The sequence below is a fragment of the Setaria viridis genome, chromosome 5 (assembly GCF_005286985.2).
Source record: "Setaria viridis chromosome 5, Setaria_viridis_v4.0, whole genome shotgun sequence".
Taxonomy (NCBI): Eukaryota; Viridiplantae; Streptophyta; class Magnoliopsida; order Poales; family Poaceae; genus Setaria; species Setaria viridis.
Window position 1 is genome coordinate 10,593,222 of NC_048267.2, and position 22,563 is coordinate 10,615,784.

General features: G+C 38.8%; 2 protein-coding genes and 2 long non-coding RNA genes across 4 annotated transcripts; 1 reads left to right on the forward strand and 3 right to left on the reverse strand.

The window, feature by feature from the left end:
• The first annotated feature begins 22 nt into the window (after positions 1–22).
• Positions 23–4,432, forward strand: LOC117857022 (uncharacterized). Its single transcript, XM_034739492.2, has 12 exons — positions 23–453; positions 592–644; positions 803–850; positions 968–1,073; positions 1,455–1,522; positions 1,946–2,047; positions 2,635–2,724; positions 2,856–2,930; positions 3,016–3,048; positions 3,284–3,358; positions 3,915–3,968; positions 4,089–4,432. Exons 1-12 carry the CDS (start codon positions 396–398, stop codon positions 4,197–4,199), a joined length of 873 nt encoding a protein of 290 aa, XP_034595383.1. The 5' UTR covers positions 23–395; the 3' UTR covers positions 4,200–4,432.
• A 648-nt stretch (positions 4,433–5,080) lies between these two features.
• On the reverse strand, positions 5,081–11,340 carry LOC117857020 (glutamine--tRNA ligase). The gene is made up of 22 exons (XM_034739490.2): positions 11,031–11,340; positions 10,277–10,324; positions 10,111–10,182; positions 9,895–9,994; positions 9,374–9,469; positions 9,135–9,196; positions 8,920–9,021; positions 8,740–8,832; positions 8,451–8,603; positions 8,308–8,363; positions 7,815–7,992; positions 7,482–7,679; positions 7,308–7,406; positions 7,089–7,220; positions 6,846–6,982; positions 6,620–6,719; positions 6,441–6,536; positions 6,175–6,275; positions 5,976–6,081; positions 5,751–5,840; positions 5,536–5,665; positions 5,081–5,440 (listed from the first exon to the last, which is right to left on the reverse strand). Exons 1-22 carry the CDS (start codon positions 11,172–11,174, stop codon positions 5,343–5,345), a joined length of 2,391 nt encoding a protein of 796 aa, XP_034595381.1. The 5' UTR covers positions 11,175–11,340; the 3' UTR covers positions 5,081–5,342.
• An 8,897-nt stretch (positions 11,341–20,237) lies between these two features.
• On the reverse strand, positions 20,238–20,588 carry LOC117859006 (uncharacterized). Its single transcript, XR_004641083.2, has 3 exons — positions 20,554–20,588; positions 20,378–20,451; positions 20,238–20,291 (listed from the first exon to the last, which is right to left on the reverse strand). It is a non-coding gene; the product is annotated as an uncharacterized lncRNA (long non-coding RNA).
• A 789-nt stretch (positions 20,589–21,377) lies between these two features.
• Positions 21,378–21,736, reverse strand: LOC117859007 (uncharacterized). The gene is made up of 3 exons (XR_004641084.2): positions 21,672–21,736; positions 21,531–21,587; positions 21,378–21,430 (listed from the first exon to the last, which is right to left on the reverse strand). It is a non-coding gene; the product is annotated as an uncharacterized lncRNA (long non-coding RNA).
• Positions 21,737–22,563: the final 827 nt, after the last annotated feature.

A 22,563-nucleotide genomic window follows, 5' to 3' on the forward strand; every position in this document is an offset into this window, starting at 1 on the left:
AAATCGGAGATGAACCCGGTTGTCTATTGATATAAAGTTGAGTCCAACTTTTTTTTAAATAAAAAAGTGAGGCCAACTTAAGTTGGCGTATGCAAGAGGAATTTGAACCAAATCACGACGTGACCGCGGGACGACCCGACCCGCTAGGCCGGCGACCGCGAGCCCATCTTGGACACGTGCCAGGCCCTTGATTCGCTTCGCTGTAGAAAATGCGATCGAGCCTGACAGGGCAACCACTTCCCGGGCTGAACACGTTCGAGTTACCCTCGATAAAACGTGCGGCGCCTTAAAACTCCCTGCCCAAGCAAGCTAGGGTTTAGCAGTTCCTCTTCCTCCCTCTACCGCCTCGTCGTCGCCCCGAACACTCGCCGCGGATCGCGCGCAGAGCCAGCACAATGGCGATGGCGCAGGCCGGCATGCAGCTCACCAAAGCCGCCCTCCTCGTCGGCGTCGGTGCGTAACGCCATCCATACATACACGCCGGTTATTTCATCGGCATCGGCTCCGTTCTGCCCCTGCGCTTCCCGATCTTTTTCCTACCCGCTCGCTCTGCTTTTCCCTCACTTTTTTTTTTCCTGTTGGATCGTGCAGGGTTGGTCGGGTCTCAACTCCCCAAAGTCGCCGAGATCTTCGTCGAGCTTCAGGTACGTGCGTGCGTGCGTGTGGTTACTGATCACGGACTGCTTCCTTGATCGCCGCACCACTCCCCGATCGATCCTGATCCTTAATTTTGGTGTGGTTCGTTCTCGCTCCATGCTTTGTGAGCTGAATCCTGATCCGTGTGCTGCCGGTGGTCTCGCAGGGGTCTATGCGCGAGAAAGGGGCGGAATCGGTCGCCGACGTCGGCAATGTACGTCACGCGCGCGCGCATTGCGCAACGCGGTGCTTGTGAATATACAATGCAGTGTTCGTTGATCTATCTCACCTATATGACCAGCTGTGTGCTTGTGCTCCAATCTGTTTTTAGGAGGCTTTGCAGCTCGCCCAGCTCCAAATTGAGATGATGACTAGGCAGCTTCGGCTGCTATCGTCCAATAATAACGCTGTTATTCAGGTGGATATGGGCAAGGGAGGTCTGTCAAACTCAGCTGCTGCGCTGAAATTGTTTCTTCTGTCCACACTTCAGTTTTGCTGTCTTACCATCCAATCCTGTCTTAACATGCATCGAATATGACTAATTGTCTTCACACTAGCTATTCTTCATACATATTAATTGTTTAAGTTTTGTGCTATTTTCCATATTTGCATCGCTGTAATTTGGTAGCAAGCATGCGTGTGCCAACATATTAAAGTAACTAAGTAAGCAAGCACTGCATGTGAGATGTAGGGTTGTGCAGGAATATAAATAAATTTTGTGCACACTGGCTATTTTTTGAATATGAACATGCATGCCTTTTGCTTATGCTATGTACACAATTCCACATGATTAAAACCCTCAATTTATCTCTTTTCAGCTGGATCAGCTTTGATATTACCTGCTGTGGCTGTTGGTGCAGTCGGCTATTGTTACATGTGGTGGAAAGTAAGTCCTAATTCATCAATGACAATTCCAGTTATCTTAACAAAATTTCTATTTCCTCAACCTCTATGCTTTAAGATATATACTCGTTACCATTACTCTCTTTTAGCAAAAACTGGAAATAGGTTTTGCCTCCTTCCAAGTGGCATTTATCTGTCACATGGCACATGCTTGTTACAATTCGGCCATAGTGATCTGATTCTGAAGTCCTGTGTGCCTTTTTGTTGAACTATATAAAGCCTCATAAAATCCAAAACTAGCTAGATGACGTCATCATCATACATAGTTACACAATTAAAAATGTTATGGATTATTTTAGGCCATTTTTTATTTACTTGAGCTTATTCTGTTCTGGTTGAGTGCCTTTTGGAGTTAGTGGTTCTTGTTTGATCAACCATAATTTCTCCTGTAAATGCACACTTTCAGGGTATCTCCTTCTCTAGCCTGATGTATGTGACCAAGCGCAATATGGCTAATGCTGTTGCAAGCATGACTAAACATCTAGAACAAGTGCAGGGCTCTCTTGCTGTAAGTATTAACAACATCCCTTTCCTTGCAAAGTCATCATTCAATTCCCTTTATTATTCAGAATGAATGAAGATTATCACACAAGCTTCTAGATAATGGCGTGCCACAATATTATTATAAAATGGATGACATATTTCTCTCTGAATAGATAATGGTATTCTTTGTGTGCTCATATTTAGGTTCTTGAATATTCAACCACACAAGTGTATTTAATAAATTAGTTGGATGCTGAACTAAGATTTAAATGAAGTATCTCAACAAATTAGAAAGAAATGCAATATTCTTTTGAACTTACTTAGGACCTTTGTAGTCCTCATCATTCAAACAAGCCTTGATCTTATTTAGTTTATTCAAAATAGATGTATGATTAGTTATTTGCATCAACTTATGGTTGAAGGGCATGCTAATCAGTTTTGATTTCATTTAAGCACGTTTTCTATTTTTTTTTCTAAATCAAGTGCACCTTCAACTTGGATTGAAAGTGATATTGTAACTGCCTTGTTTGAAAGTATACCTATTTTATTAAATAGCTTGTGGGATTCTCAAATAATCTAAATGTGTTTAATACTTTAATGCAACATGTGCAGGCTGCTAAAAAGCACTTATCGCAACGCATTCAGCACTTGGATGATAAATTGGAGCAGCAGAAGGAGATTTCTGGCGAAATTTTTGATCAGGTACTTCTTGAACTTCTGTAATCCTGGAAGATTGTACATTCCTTTGAAACCGCAAGAGTTAGGCTTGGACATCCATGCACCAATGTGAAGTAGTCTTTATATGAATAATCTCATATAACCCCTTCATTCAGGTTACTGGAGCAAAGTTGAAAATCAAGAGCATTGGTTCAGACATGGACAAAATAAAAAATATGGTTATGGGTCTGGTGAGAAATTGAGCTTGTATTTCATTCACCCTTGTTTTTCACTTTTCTAGTTGTCTTAGCATACATTTATCTGTTTTTCCTGCAGGATCATAAGATGGATTCAATTGAAGCAAAACAGGTAACTTATAACCTTTTTGAGCAGCATCTACATAATCTTTAATTTCTCGAATTGAACACTAGCAAATTTAGTAGCAGGCTTATAAAGTTTCTTGTTTGTGGATTATGAACTCAACTTGTTGTATGACAGTGGAAGTAAAGGATTCCATTGTCTTTCCTCCTCGATGCATGATATAAAACAAAGTGCAGTAAACTACTGTCTTCTTCCATGATGACTAACAATATCTTATCAACAGAACTATTCGTGTGCGGCTGTGAATTATCTCTGCAAATTCATAGAACAAAGGGGTGAGAAGCTGCCAGAACGCGTGGTATGTCTCCCCTATTTCTGGTGCCAACATCTTGGAATTCATCACGCCACTTATCCTATATTATTTGTAGAAAATCATATAGATACTTTGATATAGAAAGTATGGTGAAATATTTATTTCCCATTAAAAATGAACTATGACCATTTTTTCCTGCTATGAAAAGCTTGACTGCACATAACAAAAAAATTTAAAGGAGACAGAAAAAGAATAAGAGGAATCTCTTGTGTTAAGACTTGTTTTTCAAGTATAATCTGTTGACAGCTCATTGCACTTCCTAATCCCACTACATTTTAAGCTCTCGATTTTTCCTTTTTGATATATCGACTGCATGCACCTACCAAACTCAAGTCTCCATGCCAAGATAATGTTGCCAAATGCAAAACTGTCAGAAAGAACACAAGGAGAAGAAATTTGGTTGATTTTTTTTAAATGATAGGATTCCTGGAGCATGAGCAGTGCATTCCAAGTGCAGTTTGTTCATTATTGCCTCAATAGCATTGCTCGTATGTGGTTGCCAGTTCGTTTGATTCTCTCTCTTTTTTTTCGGTTGTTGCAGGAAGGATTGCAACGAACAGTAAGGCGAATAGGGTACAGCAGCTCAGAGTCGTCGGTTAGTTCTGTCCCTTTGTTTTTTCTCGGCTGGACTATTTCTGAAAATGGTTGACGTAATTATAGAGGGAACTATTCCATTTTGCTGGAGGCTCACGTGGAAATCTTTGTTTCTCGACAGGGTTTGGGATTCGGGCAGCTGCTGACGATAGAATCAACCAGCCCTAGCGCTAGCGCAGAAAGAATGCTTCGGTCAACAGGCATCAGCGCGGCACGTTCGATTCTGCCTTGATTAAGAGAGGGTGATCAAGCAAGGCAGGATGCGTTTACCCACGCCTTGCCCGAGTTTTGTAGAGCTCTGAGTTAGGTAGAAATAGTAGGTTAGATAATTTTTATGACTGCTTAGTGCTTAGAGTGAGATGGCATGTCGCGTCTTTCTAGCTCTCATCACTGGTTTATCTTACCGCCTAGAATGCGAGCTTGTTCATTGTCATCACGCGTGTTTGATCTTTCAAATTTTCTTAACCCCCAGTGCATGCGTCGCATTTCAAAATTAGAACAAATAGAACCTTTATCCGTAATCCCTCCATTTCAAATTACAGGTTGCCAGTACTCCCTCCGTTTCGAATTGCAAGTACTCCCTCCATTTTTTTCAAGTACTCCCTCCATTTTGAATTACAGGTTGTTAGTACTCCCTCCGTTTCGAATTGCAAGTTGTTTTAGTTACGCTACGTACTCCCTCCATTTCAAATTACAGGTTGCCACTACTCCCTCCGTTTCGAATTGCAAGTACTCCCTCCATTTTGAATTACAGGTTGTCAGTACTCCCTCCGTTTTCAATTGCAAGTTGTTTTAATTCTTCTAGATATATAATTTTACTCTGGATACATATCAAAATCTAGCTACAAAGGATCTATAAGAATTGCAAGTACTCCCTCCATTTTGAATTACAGGTTGTCAGTACTCCCTCCGTTTCGAATTGCAAGTTGTTTTAATTCTTCTAGATATATAATTTTACTCTGGATACATATCAAAATCTAGCTACAAAGGATCTATAAAAGGCAAAATAACCTGTAATTTGGAACGGAATTAGTAGAATTAGTAGTAGTATGCTTATATGCTATAAGGACAGTTTGCCACTACTTCTTATGTCACCAACAACCATGCCGGAAATAAGCTCCAAATAATGATAGTATATGCAGCTTTTGATTGCGGACATCCCAAATCATGCATATGTAGCTTTTGACACAAATTGGGTACCCTACCACTAAAAAGATCATACAAAATCAGATTCAATCAAAGCAAGCAAACAGCAGTCACATGCACATTTTACAGGGTGGAAGGCCTTTAAACTGTTGTCATGGATTAAACTATCATTTTCTTCACAAACTGTATAGTTCAGGTGCGCCTCTGCACCCAAACAAAACCGACGCGGTCACTTGGGTCCAGCTTTGCCAAATGAATCGCGGAGGGTAACTGTTCTGTTGAACACCAGCTTCTCAGGCGTGGAGTCGGTATCTACCGCAAAGTAGCCTGAAATCCACATCAAAGTAGGACGATTAGTTGAGTCAAGAAAACCCATTGATTGAATGGTGTAAAAACATGAGGTTCTCTAGTTCTGAAATCACCGAGGCGCTCAAACTGGAACTTGTCACCCAGAACCGCAGTGGCAAGTGACGGTACAGCATAGGCGTCCTTTATCACCTCTTTTGAGTGTGGGTTAAGATCCCCCAGCCAGTCCTCCAATTCAGCAGGATTCTAGATGCAGAGCAACAAAGATGTTGGTGACTCTCAGCGTAACAAGCACTTGGAACAGCAGTAAGAACAGTAAGCTGCACAATACCTCTGACATGAACAATTTCTCGAACAATCTAACTTCCACCTTTAATGGTTCAATACCAGGTGCTGGCTCAGCAACCCAGTGCAGAACACCCTGTAAGAGTTTCAAGCCAAGTCAGTCATCCAGATTTCTTTTGTTGGGTGTCCAAACTAGATTTATCTTACTTGCAAAATGCCCAAATAGCAGAATCAAACTAACAGTTTTGAAAAGATTCCAGTGGACTGTTACCTTAAGTTTAGAAGTCTTCAAAGGATCATATTCAGCTCGAATTTCAACGATATCATCAGGGCTATTACCGTAGATAACATCTGTGCATTTTATGGGGAATGCATACCTAGTAATTGAGGGGAAAATGCCATGTTACTGTACAGAATGTGAAATTGATAGGCAAGTAGATCCAGAACAACTTTCTCAAAAATAAAGGTACCTTAGCATGACAGATTTACCAGGGGCTAGCCCATAGTAATCTTTTGAGTCCTTTAGGCGAAAATCAGTACTCTCAATGTAGACAGTTCTTGAGAAAGGAACCTGCATAATGAAAGAATGTGATACATTTATGCACTATGGAAGATTTGAAGGCCACAGAGCAGTGAATTTATGGTTTTCTTATAGCACATTGCACACAGCATTTTAAGTTGACATAGAGCAAAAAGGCATATTGTTCTTGTATCATACACTAAAAATGAGAGATACCTTGTAGTGGGAGGAAGCATCAGTATCAGAAGCATCAGGCCACATTTTCCCATCAAGATCCATTACTTTTCCTTCTTCCAAGTTAGTTATTACAACCTAAAAATAAAAAAGGTAGCACAATGAACAATAATGGACCACAAAGGCACAACGTAATCTAGAACCAGAACTGAACACCAAACCTTTAGAGGGCGCAAAACAACCATCGTTCGAGGAGCTGTTTTATTAAGCTCTTCCCTGATGTGATATTCCAGACGGTCAACACGAATTAAGCTATTGTCACTGTATAAAAAATATGACAAAATACATTCAGATAAAGCAGAATGAAGTATATAAAAAATTATGTGATTATGGATAGACCAAAACATATCTATAAGTATTCCAAAACAGCAACTCATGTACTTCTACCTTCTAGTTATCCCAATTCCACGGATAAACGAATTAATCGCGGTTGATGATACTCCCCGTCGCCGGAGTCCTGCCAATGTCAACAAGCGGGGATCATCCCACCCATCTACCCACTTCTCTGTCACAAGTCGATTCAACTGCACCAGAACAACGACAAATGGACAAGAATATGACATTATTGATCATACATCATAACACGAACTAGCATAGCATTGGTCTTCTCATTTAGCTTCATTTACTTACCTTTCTTTTAGACATCACAGTATTTGATATGTTTAGCCTCGAATATTCCCACACATATGGCTGATAGAGGTCCAAGGCAACAAGCAGCCAGTAGTATGAAGGGCGACGTATATCAAATTCAAGTGTGCACAACTAACAAATGAGAAAAAAACATGCTTAGTCCCTCACATGTTATTGTTAACCCAACTCAAAACTATTTGGTAAAGAAAAAAAAATTACCGAATGTGTGATGTTTTCAAGAGAATCAACCATGCAATGAGCATAGTCATAGCTTGGATAGATACACCACTTGTCGCCAGCATGTGGATGAGGGGTGAACTGTACGTGTATAAACAATGAGTTCTGATGTTCTGTGCTATGATAATTAAATTCTCAGTTGAGCACCATACTTACTTTTATTCTATATGCTATTAAGTCAGACATGTTTTTGTTGTCATTCTGCATGTCCTGCTTCATTCGGAGAGTTGCCGCGCCCTCAGCAATCAACCCACGCCTCATGTCTTCAAATAATTTCAGCGACTCTTCAATTGGTCTATCCCTCCATGGACTATTCATCTTCTTTTCCCTGTACTCCTTGATTTCTTCTGCGGTCTGGTAAGTATACAAGTCAGCATGCAGGCATTTTATTTCTCAAGGACTAAACATCAACATCCTTTCCCCATGATGACACAGGTTGCACTTTAATCACTATTGGATCAAATGGTGAACAGGAGAGGTGGTATGTACCTGGTGATCTACATAGGCTAGCCCTCTCCGTATTAACTCAACTGCATGCTCGTACAAAGCTTGGAAATAGTCACTTGTGTATGTTACTTTGTAGGGCTCCCATCCCATCCAATGGACGATTTCCTGAATGTGATCTATGTATTCTTTCTTTTCAGCTTCTGGATTTGTGTCATCAAACCTGTTGTCCAAATAAACATGAAATATTGTAATGTAAAAGAACTGAAGCAACATCAATGTCTTCATCAAATTACAAATCAAGCAAAACTGAGCACAAGTCTCACAGCAATGTAGGGGTAAATAAATGTTGTATAAACAAGAAAAGCATAAATTTCCATGATCTACAACAGAAAATTTGGACAAAGCTGAAAAGGAATTCTTCCAATGCATTTTTATACTAAAATTATACTGAAGGTAGCATCAACAGCCATGAATGAACACTTCTAAAAATGGTTAGTTAGCTAGAGGAAACCATTCCCAATGGAAATCTTATTACCTAAGGTAGCAATGACCATTTCGCTCCTTAGCCAGCCCAAAATCAATAAACATAGCCTGTATGATGAAGCATGTAAGTATATACCCCCAAATTTTAAAAATTTGATGTCCATGAAATGCATTCATGACGGAGATTATCAAAACCTTGGCATGACCAATATGAAGATATCCATTGGGTTCTGGTGGAAAACGGGTCATCACTTTTCCTCCAGTTGCCTTCAGATGTTTTTCTAAAATTTCCTTTGTGTTATGTGCTCTCCATATGTTCCCATTGCTAAAGAATATTTCTGTGTGAACCTAGATCATACGAAGAAATCAGAATCACTGAAGAAAACTTACTGTGATGGAAAAAGAAACAAACTATAACAAACTCTATAGGTGTGCCTGAGTGCCATAACTATGACTTGTATGCCAGAGAAGAGTGGAGCAGAACCTTAAAGTTTTCCTCTGGCTGAGGAAATATAGTATACGGGTTTAATTCCTCCTCAGATGGTGGGGCAGAAGTGGCAACTGCAACTTTTTTCTCCTGCATTTCACAGAAACCATAACTAAGTGGTGCAATAAATCAAATCACACTACTTTGAACTTGGATAGTACATATCATCTTGCCAACCTCAACTTTTGCCGGTTTTTCCTTCTTCTTTTTCACTGGTTTTATATTGTCAGCTTCTGTCTTCGGACCTAGTATTTCTGCAAGCCTCTTGTCAATTTCCTCCTGTACAAGCAGATTATATTGGTGCTCAAAACAAATAAAAGACAACCCAAATATATTGGTGCTCAAAACAAATAAGACAACCCAAACAATCATGTTTCATATATGCTTTGCACCTTTATCGCCTTAGCATCACCCCATGGGTGTCTCTTCCTAACCTGTCCGCATAGGGTACCAACTGAGGAAAAGGACATGATTAAGGATTAGGTCCCATGGTCATCCATCAGTATAAATTACTAAACTAACTAAGAGTGTGTATGTGCATTCAATATGATACAAAACAGTTAGCATAATGCGGATTTTTTATCATAAACTTCTTTGCAATTTATCATGCAAGTCGAATTGGAAGCCAAACCATTCATGTGATACCGCTGCTCCTTTATAGCTTCCATATTCTCCTCAAGAACATCAGTAACAGTTGATTTAATCTCCTCAATAGAAACAACCACACCTGCAGGCACAGTATTGTGGCCTAGTTATAAATGGTCAGGTGATATGAACTGAGAATAAACTATTAACAAAAGTAAATGTCGTTTCATATCCAATAGTCAAACTTGTCAATTTAATCATTATTGTCTTAGCACCCAGTGTTTCCGATGAAATGGACCGAGTCTAAGAATAAACTACTTCCTGAGAGCTTCCCTTTTTCATATTCAACAGGAAAATGCATTCAATCAGCAAACGTATAGCAGGAGCAGCAAAAGCAACAATAACAACAAACCCTTTCAATCAGCAAATGTATAAACAGAAAAAATTCATCAGTATCAGAAGAAACAGATAAGCTCGTAGCAATACCAGAAAATTCTAAGAGCTATGCATCGCATACATTATAATTTGCAGAAGCATATTGATACAGGGCGTTCAAAGGAAACATACCTACACCACATGCTTCCTCAAACTTCTCGACATCCAGAGAATCAGGACCTGTATTGGTAAGAAATGACAAAGCAGCATCTAGCTGTGCAGGGTTCTTTATCTGAAAAGGGATTTCATGTTCACATCATCAAGACAATGAGTGGTGAAAAAAGAAAACACTATGTTGGCACCCACAAAACTAACTCACAGAATTCAAGAATAAAAACGGGGGCATACCTTTATTGACAAGACATATTTAATAAGGACAGGACGATGAACAAGTGCATTAGTTGGGTACTTAGTGGCGACCTGTTTTACACATGAGTAAGTTCAGCTTTATGAGTTACACATAAAAAATCCTCAATTAGTAGATTACTCATGATCCATTGGTCTAGGTGCTTACTGCATAGAGAAGATTGCCAACTGACTTGTCACATTCCTTTATGCCAGCCTGTTGTTGACAGGTAAGACCAGTTAATTAAATGGGAAAATGCAGCATGTTTCAATGAGATTAGCAGTGCAAACTGTTAGAATAACAATAAGATAACATCAATATCCATGCTAGGATAAGTTCATGAAAAAGGTGACAGTAACAACTAGCATTCAAGATGTCCGAATTCCTATCCTAAATCACATCGAGTTGTACTGAATTCGACCAGGCACACTATGTACAAAATGACTAGTTGTGCTGGGCATGTCTGTCATAAAGGACTGCAAAATTATCCAAACAGGATTGTAGGTGGGGAAAAGGCTAAAATGTAGCAGCACAAGACAAGCCTAGAGAAACTTTTGGCAAAGCATTAAGCAGATCACACAAACGGTACTGATGAAACCAAGCAAGCGTGGATCAAATGGTGGTGGTGCTGTGACAAAACGTGAAGCGGGTAGCAGATTTGCAGAACTAGGAACCAGAATTACTCGCCACAGTTCACAATCGAGCTGGAATGAGCTAAATTGGGCAGTACGGATTTTAAAAAAAATCATATACGAGACGCATAAAAAAAGTGCGCACGTCTGCATCCATATCATTCTAACACCAAATCCCACACCCGGGACAAGCTAAAATCTAAATTAAACCCCGAAATTCCGCATCAACAGTAGACACTACCCCCCGCGGAGACCCAAAACGGCGAGCGCGACCGGGCAGCGATCCTCACCTCGGCTATGACGGCGGCGAGGTTGGCGGTGACCTTGCTGTTGACGAGCGCGTTCTCCGCGGTGCGCTGGTCGAGCCCGAGCGCCAGCAGCGCCTCCAGCGGCAGCGCCGGGGCCGCCTTCTCCCCGTCTCCCCCGGTGCCCATCTCCTCCCGGGTCCGGGCGAGTGGTCTCGACTCTCGACGCGCGCGCGGGGGCGCTAGGGTTTAGGATTCCGGCGAGAGGAAAGGCAGCGGAGCGGCGGAGAGGAGCTCGTGCCTCGCGCTGGAGGGATTGGGATTCAGGAGGGAGGTGGCGTGGGTTTGGACTAAACCCAAGTCACCACCCACTAGTGCTATATATCGAGGCCCACTTGTACAGGCCGGGCTCACCAGCGAGGGGCGCGTGGGCGTGCGCGTCACACGGCGGGCGACGGAATTTGTTGGACCAGATCAAGGACTGGACTTGGCTGCCACGGAATTGAATCCATCGGATCGGATTCCAGAATCCACCGAGTAGCCTAGAATCTCTCTTCTCTGGCGTCGAGACTGCTGTCTACGGAGTAAGTTGAAAGCGACGGATGGAGTGTCTCAAATTTGAGCTAACAGTAAATCAGAACAGAGAGAGTACTATCTAATCTCCCTCGGTCTCTCCGGTCAAAGACATGTGACATTTGACTGAAGTTTATTAACAGCGTGCTTATCCTGACAGGACACCGATAAGCAGATTGATTAAAGAATATAGCGCATCGCCTGTCAGAGCTGGAAACCACCGTTGTTCGGCTGAACTTATAAGCTGGCTGAAAAGCTGAAACGGCTGATTTGTTGTGAGAGAAAAAATATTGTTCGGTGGCTGATAAACCAGCTGATAAGCTGAAACGAACAGGCTACAAATTTGTCGCATCCAACTCAATAAAACAACGGGATAAACCAAATTTGTGACATCCGGCTCAATAAGACGACTCTACCGATAGTAAATTTGCCAGAAACCAATCGGTGCCACAGTGTAGAGCCGACAGAGTCGCATCGATCCATCGGCTTTGCGTTGGAAATGCAGCTAATAGAAGCTTTGCGTGAGCAATGGACTTCATCTCGCTCTCTGCTTCTTCTGTTCAGAAACCATGGGCCGATGTCGACCTTACCAACGGCCGGATCTGATTCCATTCACGGCCATTCTTTTTCTTTCTTGAGTGGATGCACCAAGAGCATATTGGACTGCACTACCATTTTTTTGTTAGATATTTTCACTACTCGCGGCATTGGTGTTTTGTGGTATTTTTTTTATACGCATAAGTAGTCTCCGTTCCAAATTATAAGTCATTCCAACTTTTTTGGAGAGTCAAATATTTTTATGTTTGACTAAAATTATAGAGAAAATCGCAAAAGTTTATGGCACCGAATAGATATACTATGAAAATATATTTAATGAAGAAACTAATGGTACCTATTTGATATCATGAATGTTAGCACTTTATTGTATAAATTTGGTCAAACTTGAGATGTTTTGACTCTTCAAGAAAGTTGAAATGACTTATAATTTGGAACGGAGGGAGTAGGATGTAGGAGTAGTATCTTCTGCCTTTCTGGTCTTTCGGAAGTTGGGAGCACCAGAGATTTTCTGCACTATCGTTGCTCGAGAGCATGAGCGCAAAAATTGGACTCTGATTTTTGCTACTGCTTGTTGGGCTACTAGGCGCTCAGACGCGTATTGGGCTTGATTGCAACAACCATATCGTGGCCCATCCAGTCTACAAGATATGAGGGCTGAATTCTATCTTGGGCAAACTAAAGCCCAAACTCAACTAAGCTTCTAGGCCCATCCATTCTCTACATACGAGGGCAATTCTTTCATTCACTATCCAAAAATAGATTGCTTTGATTCCCTTCAGGTTTCCATAAAGATCTATCATCAGCGCGTATGCACAAGTATAAAATCGACACACGCATAAACACAAACATACCAACGCTTACCCAAGCCTGGAATGATAAATGTTGAGATCAGCAAAAACAGCACAAGCGCCTCATTGTTGACAACAAAAATGTCTCCAAAACAATGAATAAAAAGCCGCATTAGTGAAAGTGTGAAACACATGGCATCAATTTTAGGGTTAATTCCAAGCATAAGCAGGCCGAGGATACAACCACCATTGTGGCGCCGCGGCTATATGTCGCATACGTGGCAAATAGCCGCGTGTCGCCTTCTACTCCCCTGCTGCGTGGGTTCCTCCTTCCGGTGTGGCCCAACAATAATAAATGGCATGTGGCCTAAAATCAGCCCAACAAGTACCTTCTACCGCTTGCTGCTCACCGCACCATTCGCACGTGAATAGTAGCGTGAGACGCGCCGCACGCGAACCACCGAGGTGGGTTCCTTTTTCTTTTCTTTTTTTGATTTTTTTCTGTTTATAATCTCTTTCTCATTTTTTCTTTTTCTCTCTATTTTTTTCCTTTCTTCTTTCTTCTGATGATTATTCTACTTCTTTCGTGTTTCTTTTCTTCCGTTTTTTCGTATGGTGTCTTATATTTTCAAATTTTTCCATTCTTTTTTATATTAGTTCTTCTTGTATTCATTTTTCCTATTAATTTCTACTTTAATGAACTATAATATTTATTTTATCTGTTTACTTCTTAATGTATTGATATTTATTTATAGTCACAATGTGATTGTTTAAGATGTATGTATTTTGCCCTTAAATTTATATAATTTATTTAGATAAATACTCCTTCCGTTCTTAAATATAATGTATTTATCCATTAAAATGGTTAAGCATGTAGACTCGTGGATTAAAATACCGTTATATATCCATAATATTTTTGTCCCAAGTGTACATTTTTTTTCGGTGAGTTTATATAATTTGTTTTAGGTGTATAAATACTTGTTTTATGAGTTCCTACAATTTGTTTAAGGTATATAAATCTTTTTTCTGTGAATTAATATAATGTGTTAGATGTGTACTGTACTATTTTATTCTGTAAGTTTGTATAATTTGTTCCGTGAGTTTATATAACTTGTTCAATTAGTATAATATTTGAGTCCGTATAATTTGTTCTAGGTGTATATATCTTAAAAGAATCTTCTAACTTGATGTTCATATTCTACTGTTTTATCTTACACAATCAATTTTTCAATCTTTTATTTACAGTACACTAATTTACGTCTGTTTTATTTGCATCATGCAATCTTAGTGATGTTTAGTATTCCATTCGTTGTATATAATCATTTGTCCATCCTGTTATTTTTTCATATTAGACAATTATTTGTTCTAGTTATTCAAGTATTTATTTGCTGTAATCAAATTTAATATTTCATATTTAAAAAATATTTTTTTAAAAAATTCATCCAAACATAGTCTGAGTGTGATCTTGTTTCAAAGCTCATATCGTAAGAAATGCAGTAGTGCACTCACAAAATGCAGTAGTGCACTCACAATTTAATTTGGGTGCTCGGTTTATGATTTATGACTTTTTTTGTTTCAAAACTGCATGCATGTGGATGATGTCATCAATCTTGTCTTTGCTTGCATGCAGAATCTTTTCTTGCATAGTTTTCTCCCGCTAGGTGCTTGTGTTCCATTCTTAAGGCGACAAGTGGTGAATTTGTTGCGTTCAGTGATTACTAGCCGCACCCCATTGTGGACCACGCAATGTAAAATTTGGGTTCTATAATCTAGAGATCCAAACATGCCCTAGTCACGTCGAGCGGAAATGAACCTTATGTACTTTGTAAATATTCAGACCTGCTTGATGCGGTGGGACGCAATTAGAGGGTGTTTGCATCACAAGATTGGACTGTAAAATCTTGATTCTATAATCTGCGAGCTTGAGGGAAAATGAACCTTATGTACTTCATACAGTAACGTTCAGACTACGGCACTACACTCACTAGAGTCTAGGGCGCGCCTCCGGCACGCCAATTTTCTAACCAATTATGACAAATTTTCATTAAAAGGATTGATGTTCGTGTATTAGCATCAAGAGTGTGATATGTTTTGGGAAAAAAATAAAATTGGTGGTACTAATCAGGCAGCTGCATGCACTAATGTTTAGGTCTTTATGTTCTGATGTGACAGGAGAAATTATGATTTTAATAATGACAATTAATGTCCGCATGCGATAGTATAAGCATTAACTTTGAAGGAGTTGCATAATTATTCCTATATATTCATCAATGTGAAGATAGGAAATTGGAATGGGAATCGAGTAGGATAAATGTATGGTAATCACAGTCACGTTGCCTTTGCTCATATGAAAAAGTAAACTGGTTGTTATTGAAATAAGTGATATAGTAACATAGTATATAATTACATAGTAGTGATAGAATATGAGTATTAAAGTAAATAAGCACATCTAACAGCAAGGTTTGTTGACCAAGTAGACAAACTGGTCGATAAACATCTCAAGAGTAGATTATGGAGGAGTATTTCCTGTGTATGTAAGTGTGACGGCTTTTGAAGCAGTAGCATTGCCTGTATTTGGGGAAATTGCAAGAGGAAGTGCGTTGCTGAAGTTGGCGGATAGCTCTGGATCTCAGCGATGAAGTTGTGATGTTGATTTTCTATCTTTTTCAAGAGTTTCATCTGAGCGACACATATGTCTTCAAAAATTCATGCCCAAGACATAGCTGATCCTTCTCTTTCTGAGTTTTCAATAGGTTGGCATGGTTGTGATCGACCAAAGTCAATTTCCCTTCGCTTGTGATACTGTGAATGGCATCGTCATAGGCTAATTCGATTGCTCCGCCTACAGTATCTACGAAATCGCTGTAGTAAGTTGCTTCCTTATTATGCGGAGGAGGTGTTCACTGCGTTCCCATAATAGTAATGGAAGCAGTGAAGATGGAATGACTCATTTCTCTCACATTTGTTCTAGACACATAAAGACCTAGTTCTTGCGCAATTTGATCGAAAAATAGCTTCTTTGGTATCTGAACATATGACATAATTCTGCAGCATTTAAAGTAACTTCTCAATTTTCATGTTGGAGTAGTAGCGATTTGATGCGTTGTACGACAGAAGAAATGATTTGAACAAGGGAAAATTCATACCTACGCTTTTGGTTGCCTATTGCATATTACAATGACGCCTTCGTGTTTACTTCGTTCTTAAGGTGGTTACCATTTGGAAAGGTCATAGTCTGAAGAGATGAAAGTGCGTTGCATCTTGGATAGCTATTTATATAAGATAGTCCTAGTTACAAACATCTGTAGGTAAAGGTGGACATGTATGAAATGTCGTGGTGGCTAATTTTCTTGTCGTGTATTCGTCGTGTCATTTGGGGAAACAATAAAATTAGTGGTACTAATTAGGCAGTTGCATGCACTTATATTTAGTTCTTTATGTCTTGATGTGACGGAAGAAATTATGATTTTAATAATGACAATTAATGCCTGCATGTGATAGTATAAGCATTAACTTTGAAAAAGTTGTGTAATTCTTCCTATATATTCATCAATGTGAAGGTAGGAAATTGGAATGGGAATCAAGTAGCATAATTGTATAGTAATCACAATCACGTTGCCTTTGCTCGTATGGAAAAGTAAACAAGTTGTTATTGAAATAAGTGCTATGGTAACATAGTATATAATTAAATAGTAGTGATAGAAGGTGAGCATTAAAGTAAATAAATACATCTAACAACAATATTTGTTGATCAAGTGGACAAATCGGTAAACATCTCAAGAGTAGACTGTGGAGGAGTATTTTCTATGTATGTAAGTGTGACGGTATTCAAAGCAGAGCATTGCGTGATTTTGGGGAAATTGCAAGAAGAGGAAGCTGGTCTAGGCAGATATACATCTCTAATGCAAGATATCAGTCACCTTGATCCATGCTAATTCAAGCTAAAGCTCTTCATGCTGAATCTCTCAGTCAAGGTTCCCACAAATGCAAACACCATAGCAAATGCTTCCTAGAAATTTCTTGCATAAAATTTCACTGTTTTGTATATGGTCAAGCTGGACCAAATACTGCATACGAATGAAAAAAATCATCTGCTCGTTTAACCCTAAAACATACTATGAAATGAATACCAATTTAGAGATTGATCGAAAAACCAGGTCCTCTTTCGCTATGATGTACTTACCAGTATTCATCGATCATTATGTAATCAAGGATAACATGGGGAAGTGAAGCTTCTAAGAGTACATACTGATGAATATCAATTGATAGAGGGTGTTTTATTCCATTGTTTGCACCATGTAACTGTCATCATCAAAAGAAAATAATGCATAGTGGCCTGAAATAGTTAATATTTAGGTTTCTCTAACCATACTAATTAGCGATGCACATATATGGAAAATTTTGAAACAAAAACATAATCAGAGAGCAAAAGGAGGTACCTGACTGGTCCTAAATAAGAGGTGATAATAAAGCAACCATTAGGTAGTTAGGATCAAAAAGTTTGCAAAAAAATGTACAGCATAAGAATCAGTTACCAATGAGTGGGGTGAATAAAACTGTACTGGACCACAAACTCAACTTACACATTTCTCCACACTACGAGGGTAAACCAAGGTGACCTATTGGAGGGGGGGGGGCATGAGTGCACAGTCTAGGCAAAATACATATGGATTGATGAATCACTATTTGTTCTGTTAGGTTCATAGGAAAAACTAATATAGATGAAACACTCGTATTCTTTGAAAAGAGTAGTTATGAGGTAACTCTATTTGTCATCCAAGTAATAGTTTTATTACACTTAGATTTTTTTAAGTATTATAGCACTAAGAATAACATACTCACCTCAGATTATAGAATGGTTAACTTCATCTGAAATTAACAGGAAAACTTAGTTAAGCACAGATGTAGATTTACAAGACAAGATTGATGTATCAACATTTGTCAGACTGATCTCTTTTTATTTCATGAAGTGTTGAGTTTCTTATTGCAAAAATGTGTGGACTGTCCATTGGGTTTTTTCCCCCGTAAGAATCAATAGAGTCATTACCATACAGTGAAACTTTCTTTGAAGAGTTGGCAGCCACCAAAACTCAACCACCTTTAACTAAAGTCCAAAAAGATAAACTTCATATATATTTTCACATAAATCTTGTCTTAAAAGCATCTATACGGCAATATGTATTGCTCTGATAAGAAATTGAGTATTTCTTGCCAAACGACATCATATGATGATTAAAAAATGTTTTCTGGACAGTAGGAATGTAGTGGGAAAAATTGCATAAGACAACAATCAAATTTTATGGTTCAATTTAACACCTAATACAGAGGCAAGGCAACCAGTACCATTGAATTATGGATTATGGAGCAAACTCCAAGTAAAGAAAGCACAAAACCTTAGGGTAAAGGTAGCGTAGCTGGACAACAGGAGGTAGCATTCTTACCAAGCACATACTATTGTAGCTGCAAATATGGATGAAACACTAATGAGAATAAGACAAGGGACTGCAGGTAACCAAATTTAAAGGAAAGATAAGAAGAACGCTAATATTTTTGCAGTAAGACCTATATTTAAAAAGGCTTGATGAAATTGCCAAAGCAACTGAAACCAGAAGCTTGACTAAAGCAACCCCTACCAACTCAGGAGATTCTGATGCAAGAATATCTTATAAAAATTCTCAAGAAAAAAGAAATGTTAGCTGATTATGCAAGTCCAACATCAGGAGGTTAGGGGGAAAAAATCTGAAGACATGTACACAGTATAGTTAACTTTCTTTGCCAAGGGAAGTATTGTTGTCTTGTTGATATATATAATTTTAATCAAAGCAAAGGAGAGGTTGCCAGGCTAAATAGGATGCTCCCACCCAAATTATTCATATGGTCCCAGCACCACTAACATTTCTCAACAGCTGAAAATTGCCCGAGGTATTCCACGCATCACCTTGGAGAATGAGGTCTGAGATAATTAACAAGGGCAAGCAAGAATATGATCTACAGAAGCAGAGTTACAATAAGGCAGCAGAGTTACAATAAGGCAATTGATAGCTCTCGTTACTGCATACTACTCTTTCTCAGGGACAATAAATTTACCTCAAGAGCCTATCACAAAACCAGTTATTCGACCATTTATGTTTTGAACACAAGAAATCTCTCCTTTCATCCCATCTTAGTCATACGTGTGGTTTTGCAACACAGCCAGTCAGCCATGATGTCACAGTGAATGAAACGGAAGAAGCCAGTTTAATTTAGAAACAAAAAATCATCGTGCCTTCTTTGGAGCTATTTTGTGAGTGTCATGGCATTAAGCATGAGAAGAAAGAATAATAAATTTACTACTGAACAGACGAAAAAAATATGAGTGCTTACTTGCTGCAGGTAATTTAGCTATGAGTGAAGGATACAAATAAGACATCTCAATTACATACATTGATGGTCTTATTGGTTGTTACTGATTACAAGAGTTCAGACAACTAACATTGAATTGCATCTCAGAAAAAATGAAAACCTAAGAGAAATTTCTAATTAGAAGGAAACTGGAAATAAATTTTGTAGGGCAACAAAAAGCTAGGAAAATGTTAAATGAATGCCAGAGAATGAAGGAAGGAGAGAGACTTACATCAGACACTAATGATCCGAATGCCAAGAGTTGCCATAACAGAAGAAAATAAAATATATTCCCTAAACAAAACATTTTAATAAATATTTTTAGTAGAGTGAAATTAATAATTAGACTGGAGGACTTCAATCAAAGTTTTTAATTTAGCATTGGATTAATACCCAGAGATGGCTTAGAAGTAAGGACCATGATTTTAAAATTCCAAGAAGAACATAATCAAAATCAGGTGCCAAGAAGACAACGTACAAACGTGTTAACACAGAAATAAAGTAACGTGGGACTTGCCAGATGGGGGGCCAACACAACTGGAACTTTGAACAAAATGAAAATATGGGAGCAAGACACAGAAAATCAAGCACATACCTTCCCTAGCTCCACTCCCCACTGATCAAACGAGTTAATTTCCCATATGAAACCTTGAACTGCAATCCGGTGCTCGTAGATGGATAAAAGCTGAAGAATATATACATTGTTACTTCCCCATATCAAGCCAAGAATCCTATTGAGGATTGAATGGTTGCAATTTAAATGATGTACGCAAACAGGCCTGTCCAATCTCATATGCAGATAGTGTAGGCAGCAGCAAACTTAGCGATGGCCAATTCCCTTAAAAGTCTGCTAACAAAAAGATGTCAGGATGGCTCAATCAGAAAAGATAAATATATACTGTTAAGCATAATGCTGATGCATCGATTTAAGTAATAGGTGAACAATAATCACCTTACGAGGGATAAGATGTTCCGGAACTTTTTCACTTTGCAATTGTTCAGGAGTCTGAAAAAAGCAGTTAGTTTCAGTAAGCAAAGCAAGAAAATTTATCAAACACGTACATGTCCAAAGTATAGGCATTCAGCATGTACCTTTCCATAAGCAAGTGCATCAGGCTGGGCAAAGAAATTGGACATCAATTCATCATGATTACTCACAGTTTCCCCTATAACAGACGTGTAGTTGTAAATGTTTTAATTTTTAAAAGGCATTTGAAGAATTACAATGTCAACAAGAGCATCGGAAGTCAGATGTACCAGGGAAATACCTTTCAAGTAAACAGGCTACAATAAAATCGCAAGGGATGACCCTTCCCTGCATGGTCCAATACAATTACAATCAATAAAGATACATATTCACAATAGGTGGACAGACTTATCCTCGAGTTTCTTTCACAATTTCTATAAGCCTGAACAAAACCGGCTGTCTTCAACATTACTCTGAGAAATTATCACTTATCAACCCAGCAATACAGATTGAAAAAATGCGCTGGCTATATAACTTAGAAATAATTGGAATCCTAGTGCAGACAAATAAAATGCAAACATGCAAAGGTAAAATATCAATACAGACAGGATGATAACATACTAAATCAATTTCTTTTGTCATTTTTTTTCTATTTTGTTTTTAAGGCATTCTGAGGAAGCATATGGCAAATCATGAAAGGAAGGGTACAGTTAAATGTTATCAAGATCTAACTGCGAGTTGATTTTAGCAGCCTAAGATTATGAAGTAAAGTTCCCTATGGCATACTCTCATGCATGATATAGTACCGTGTCAGGCACATCATAATGTAGATCAAGTGGTACAACTTTACAAATTGCTACAAGTTGGTAACATTGCCACATGTATGGAAGTAATATTATTACCTGATGGATTAATTGATAGAAGCTGTGTTGGCCATTAGTTCCAGGTTCACCAAAATCGATTTCACCGATCTCTAAGGGAAGTTGAACACTATCAATGGAGATACCTTTTCCGTTACTCTCCATACTAAGCTTTATAACATAATAATCATATGTCAGCATGCCACGACCAAAAAAACAAAAGAGAATGTTCAGATAGTACTAAAAGAAAGCATAGTAAAGTACGTGTTGAATATGTGGTGCCAGTTTCTCAAGTGCCTGGGAATATGGTAATATTGCCTAGCACACATTCAATAGACAAAAAAAGGAGACTACTCAGAACATGTACCAATAACTAATTCATAACTGGAAATAATTCGGCAATGGAGAAGTTGCTTACTCTAGCTGGGTAACCAAGAAATGAAACATTCCACACACTCAGCAAACCAAGGAATACCTGCCCAGAAATTATAGAACATGTGACATTGACTTTGCTGATTATCTGAAAAAATTAACCACTGTATGTATGAAAGCCACTTACAGGTATATTTTTCTCAAATGAAGATGTGTAGAAGTGGTTGTCAATGCTGGAAGCACCTCCAAAAATCTTCAAAAGGTAATAAAGAAATGTCAAGAGAGTACTGGTGTTTTTCGATCTTACTCTGAAAATAATTTTCTCTGGTTTCCAACATTATCATTAATACTTCAATACAAGACATGGTTATTAGACTTATGAGGAATTTGAAGATATAATCCAGGCCCTGTTTGGAGGCTCTTAATTTAACATGCAAAACACCAATGGCAATCGAAAAAAAAGATGTGGTCTGCTTGAGGTTCAAATTTTAGACTCGGCCTCCGCCACATAGACCATTCAGTGGAGTAGTTTATATTTATAATTTTCTCCACCAACAGCGGAGCAGAGAGTTCTCAGAACATTGTATCACTATTCCAACTATAACGCTGTCAGGCCTTGCTAATAGATCATAGGGGGAAAGTTTTGAGCCCAGAAACAAGAGGGGTGAGGGAAAAAAGAATCAAAATTTCATAATTGAACCCCTAAAACATTCTGTCAGTTTGAGTTAAATATGGTGAAATTCAAGTTCAATAGTGGAAGCGAAAATGTTGATGCATATCTAGATGAGGCAGAACACATATAATCAAGAAATCTACTCATATACAATGGAAGAATAAAGTACATTTTACCAACCTTTTTGCACCCAGGCTGTGGTATTAGTAAATTGAAAGACAGGAGCACTATAATGGATAAATCTTGTCCATATAACAGGTGGCAGTAGTAACACAATAAGTTAGGTAGGTGACAAAACGAAGCCATTCGGCATTTACCTGATTGCTTCTCACGTGCACAATCTTCTGGCTTTAGATTGATTTGTCTAATCATCCGGTTTCCTCCGTCGGCAACTAACAATGCACAA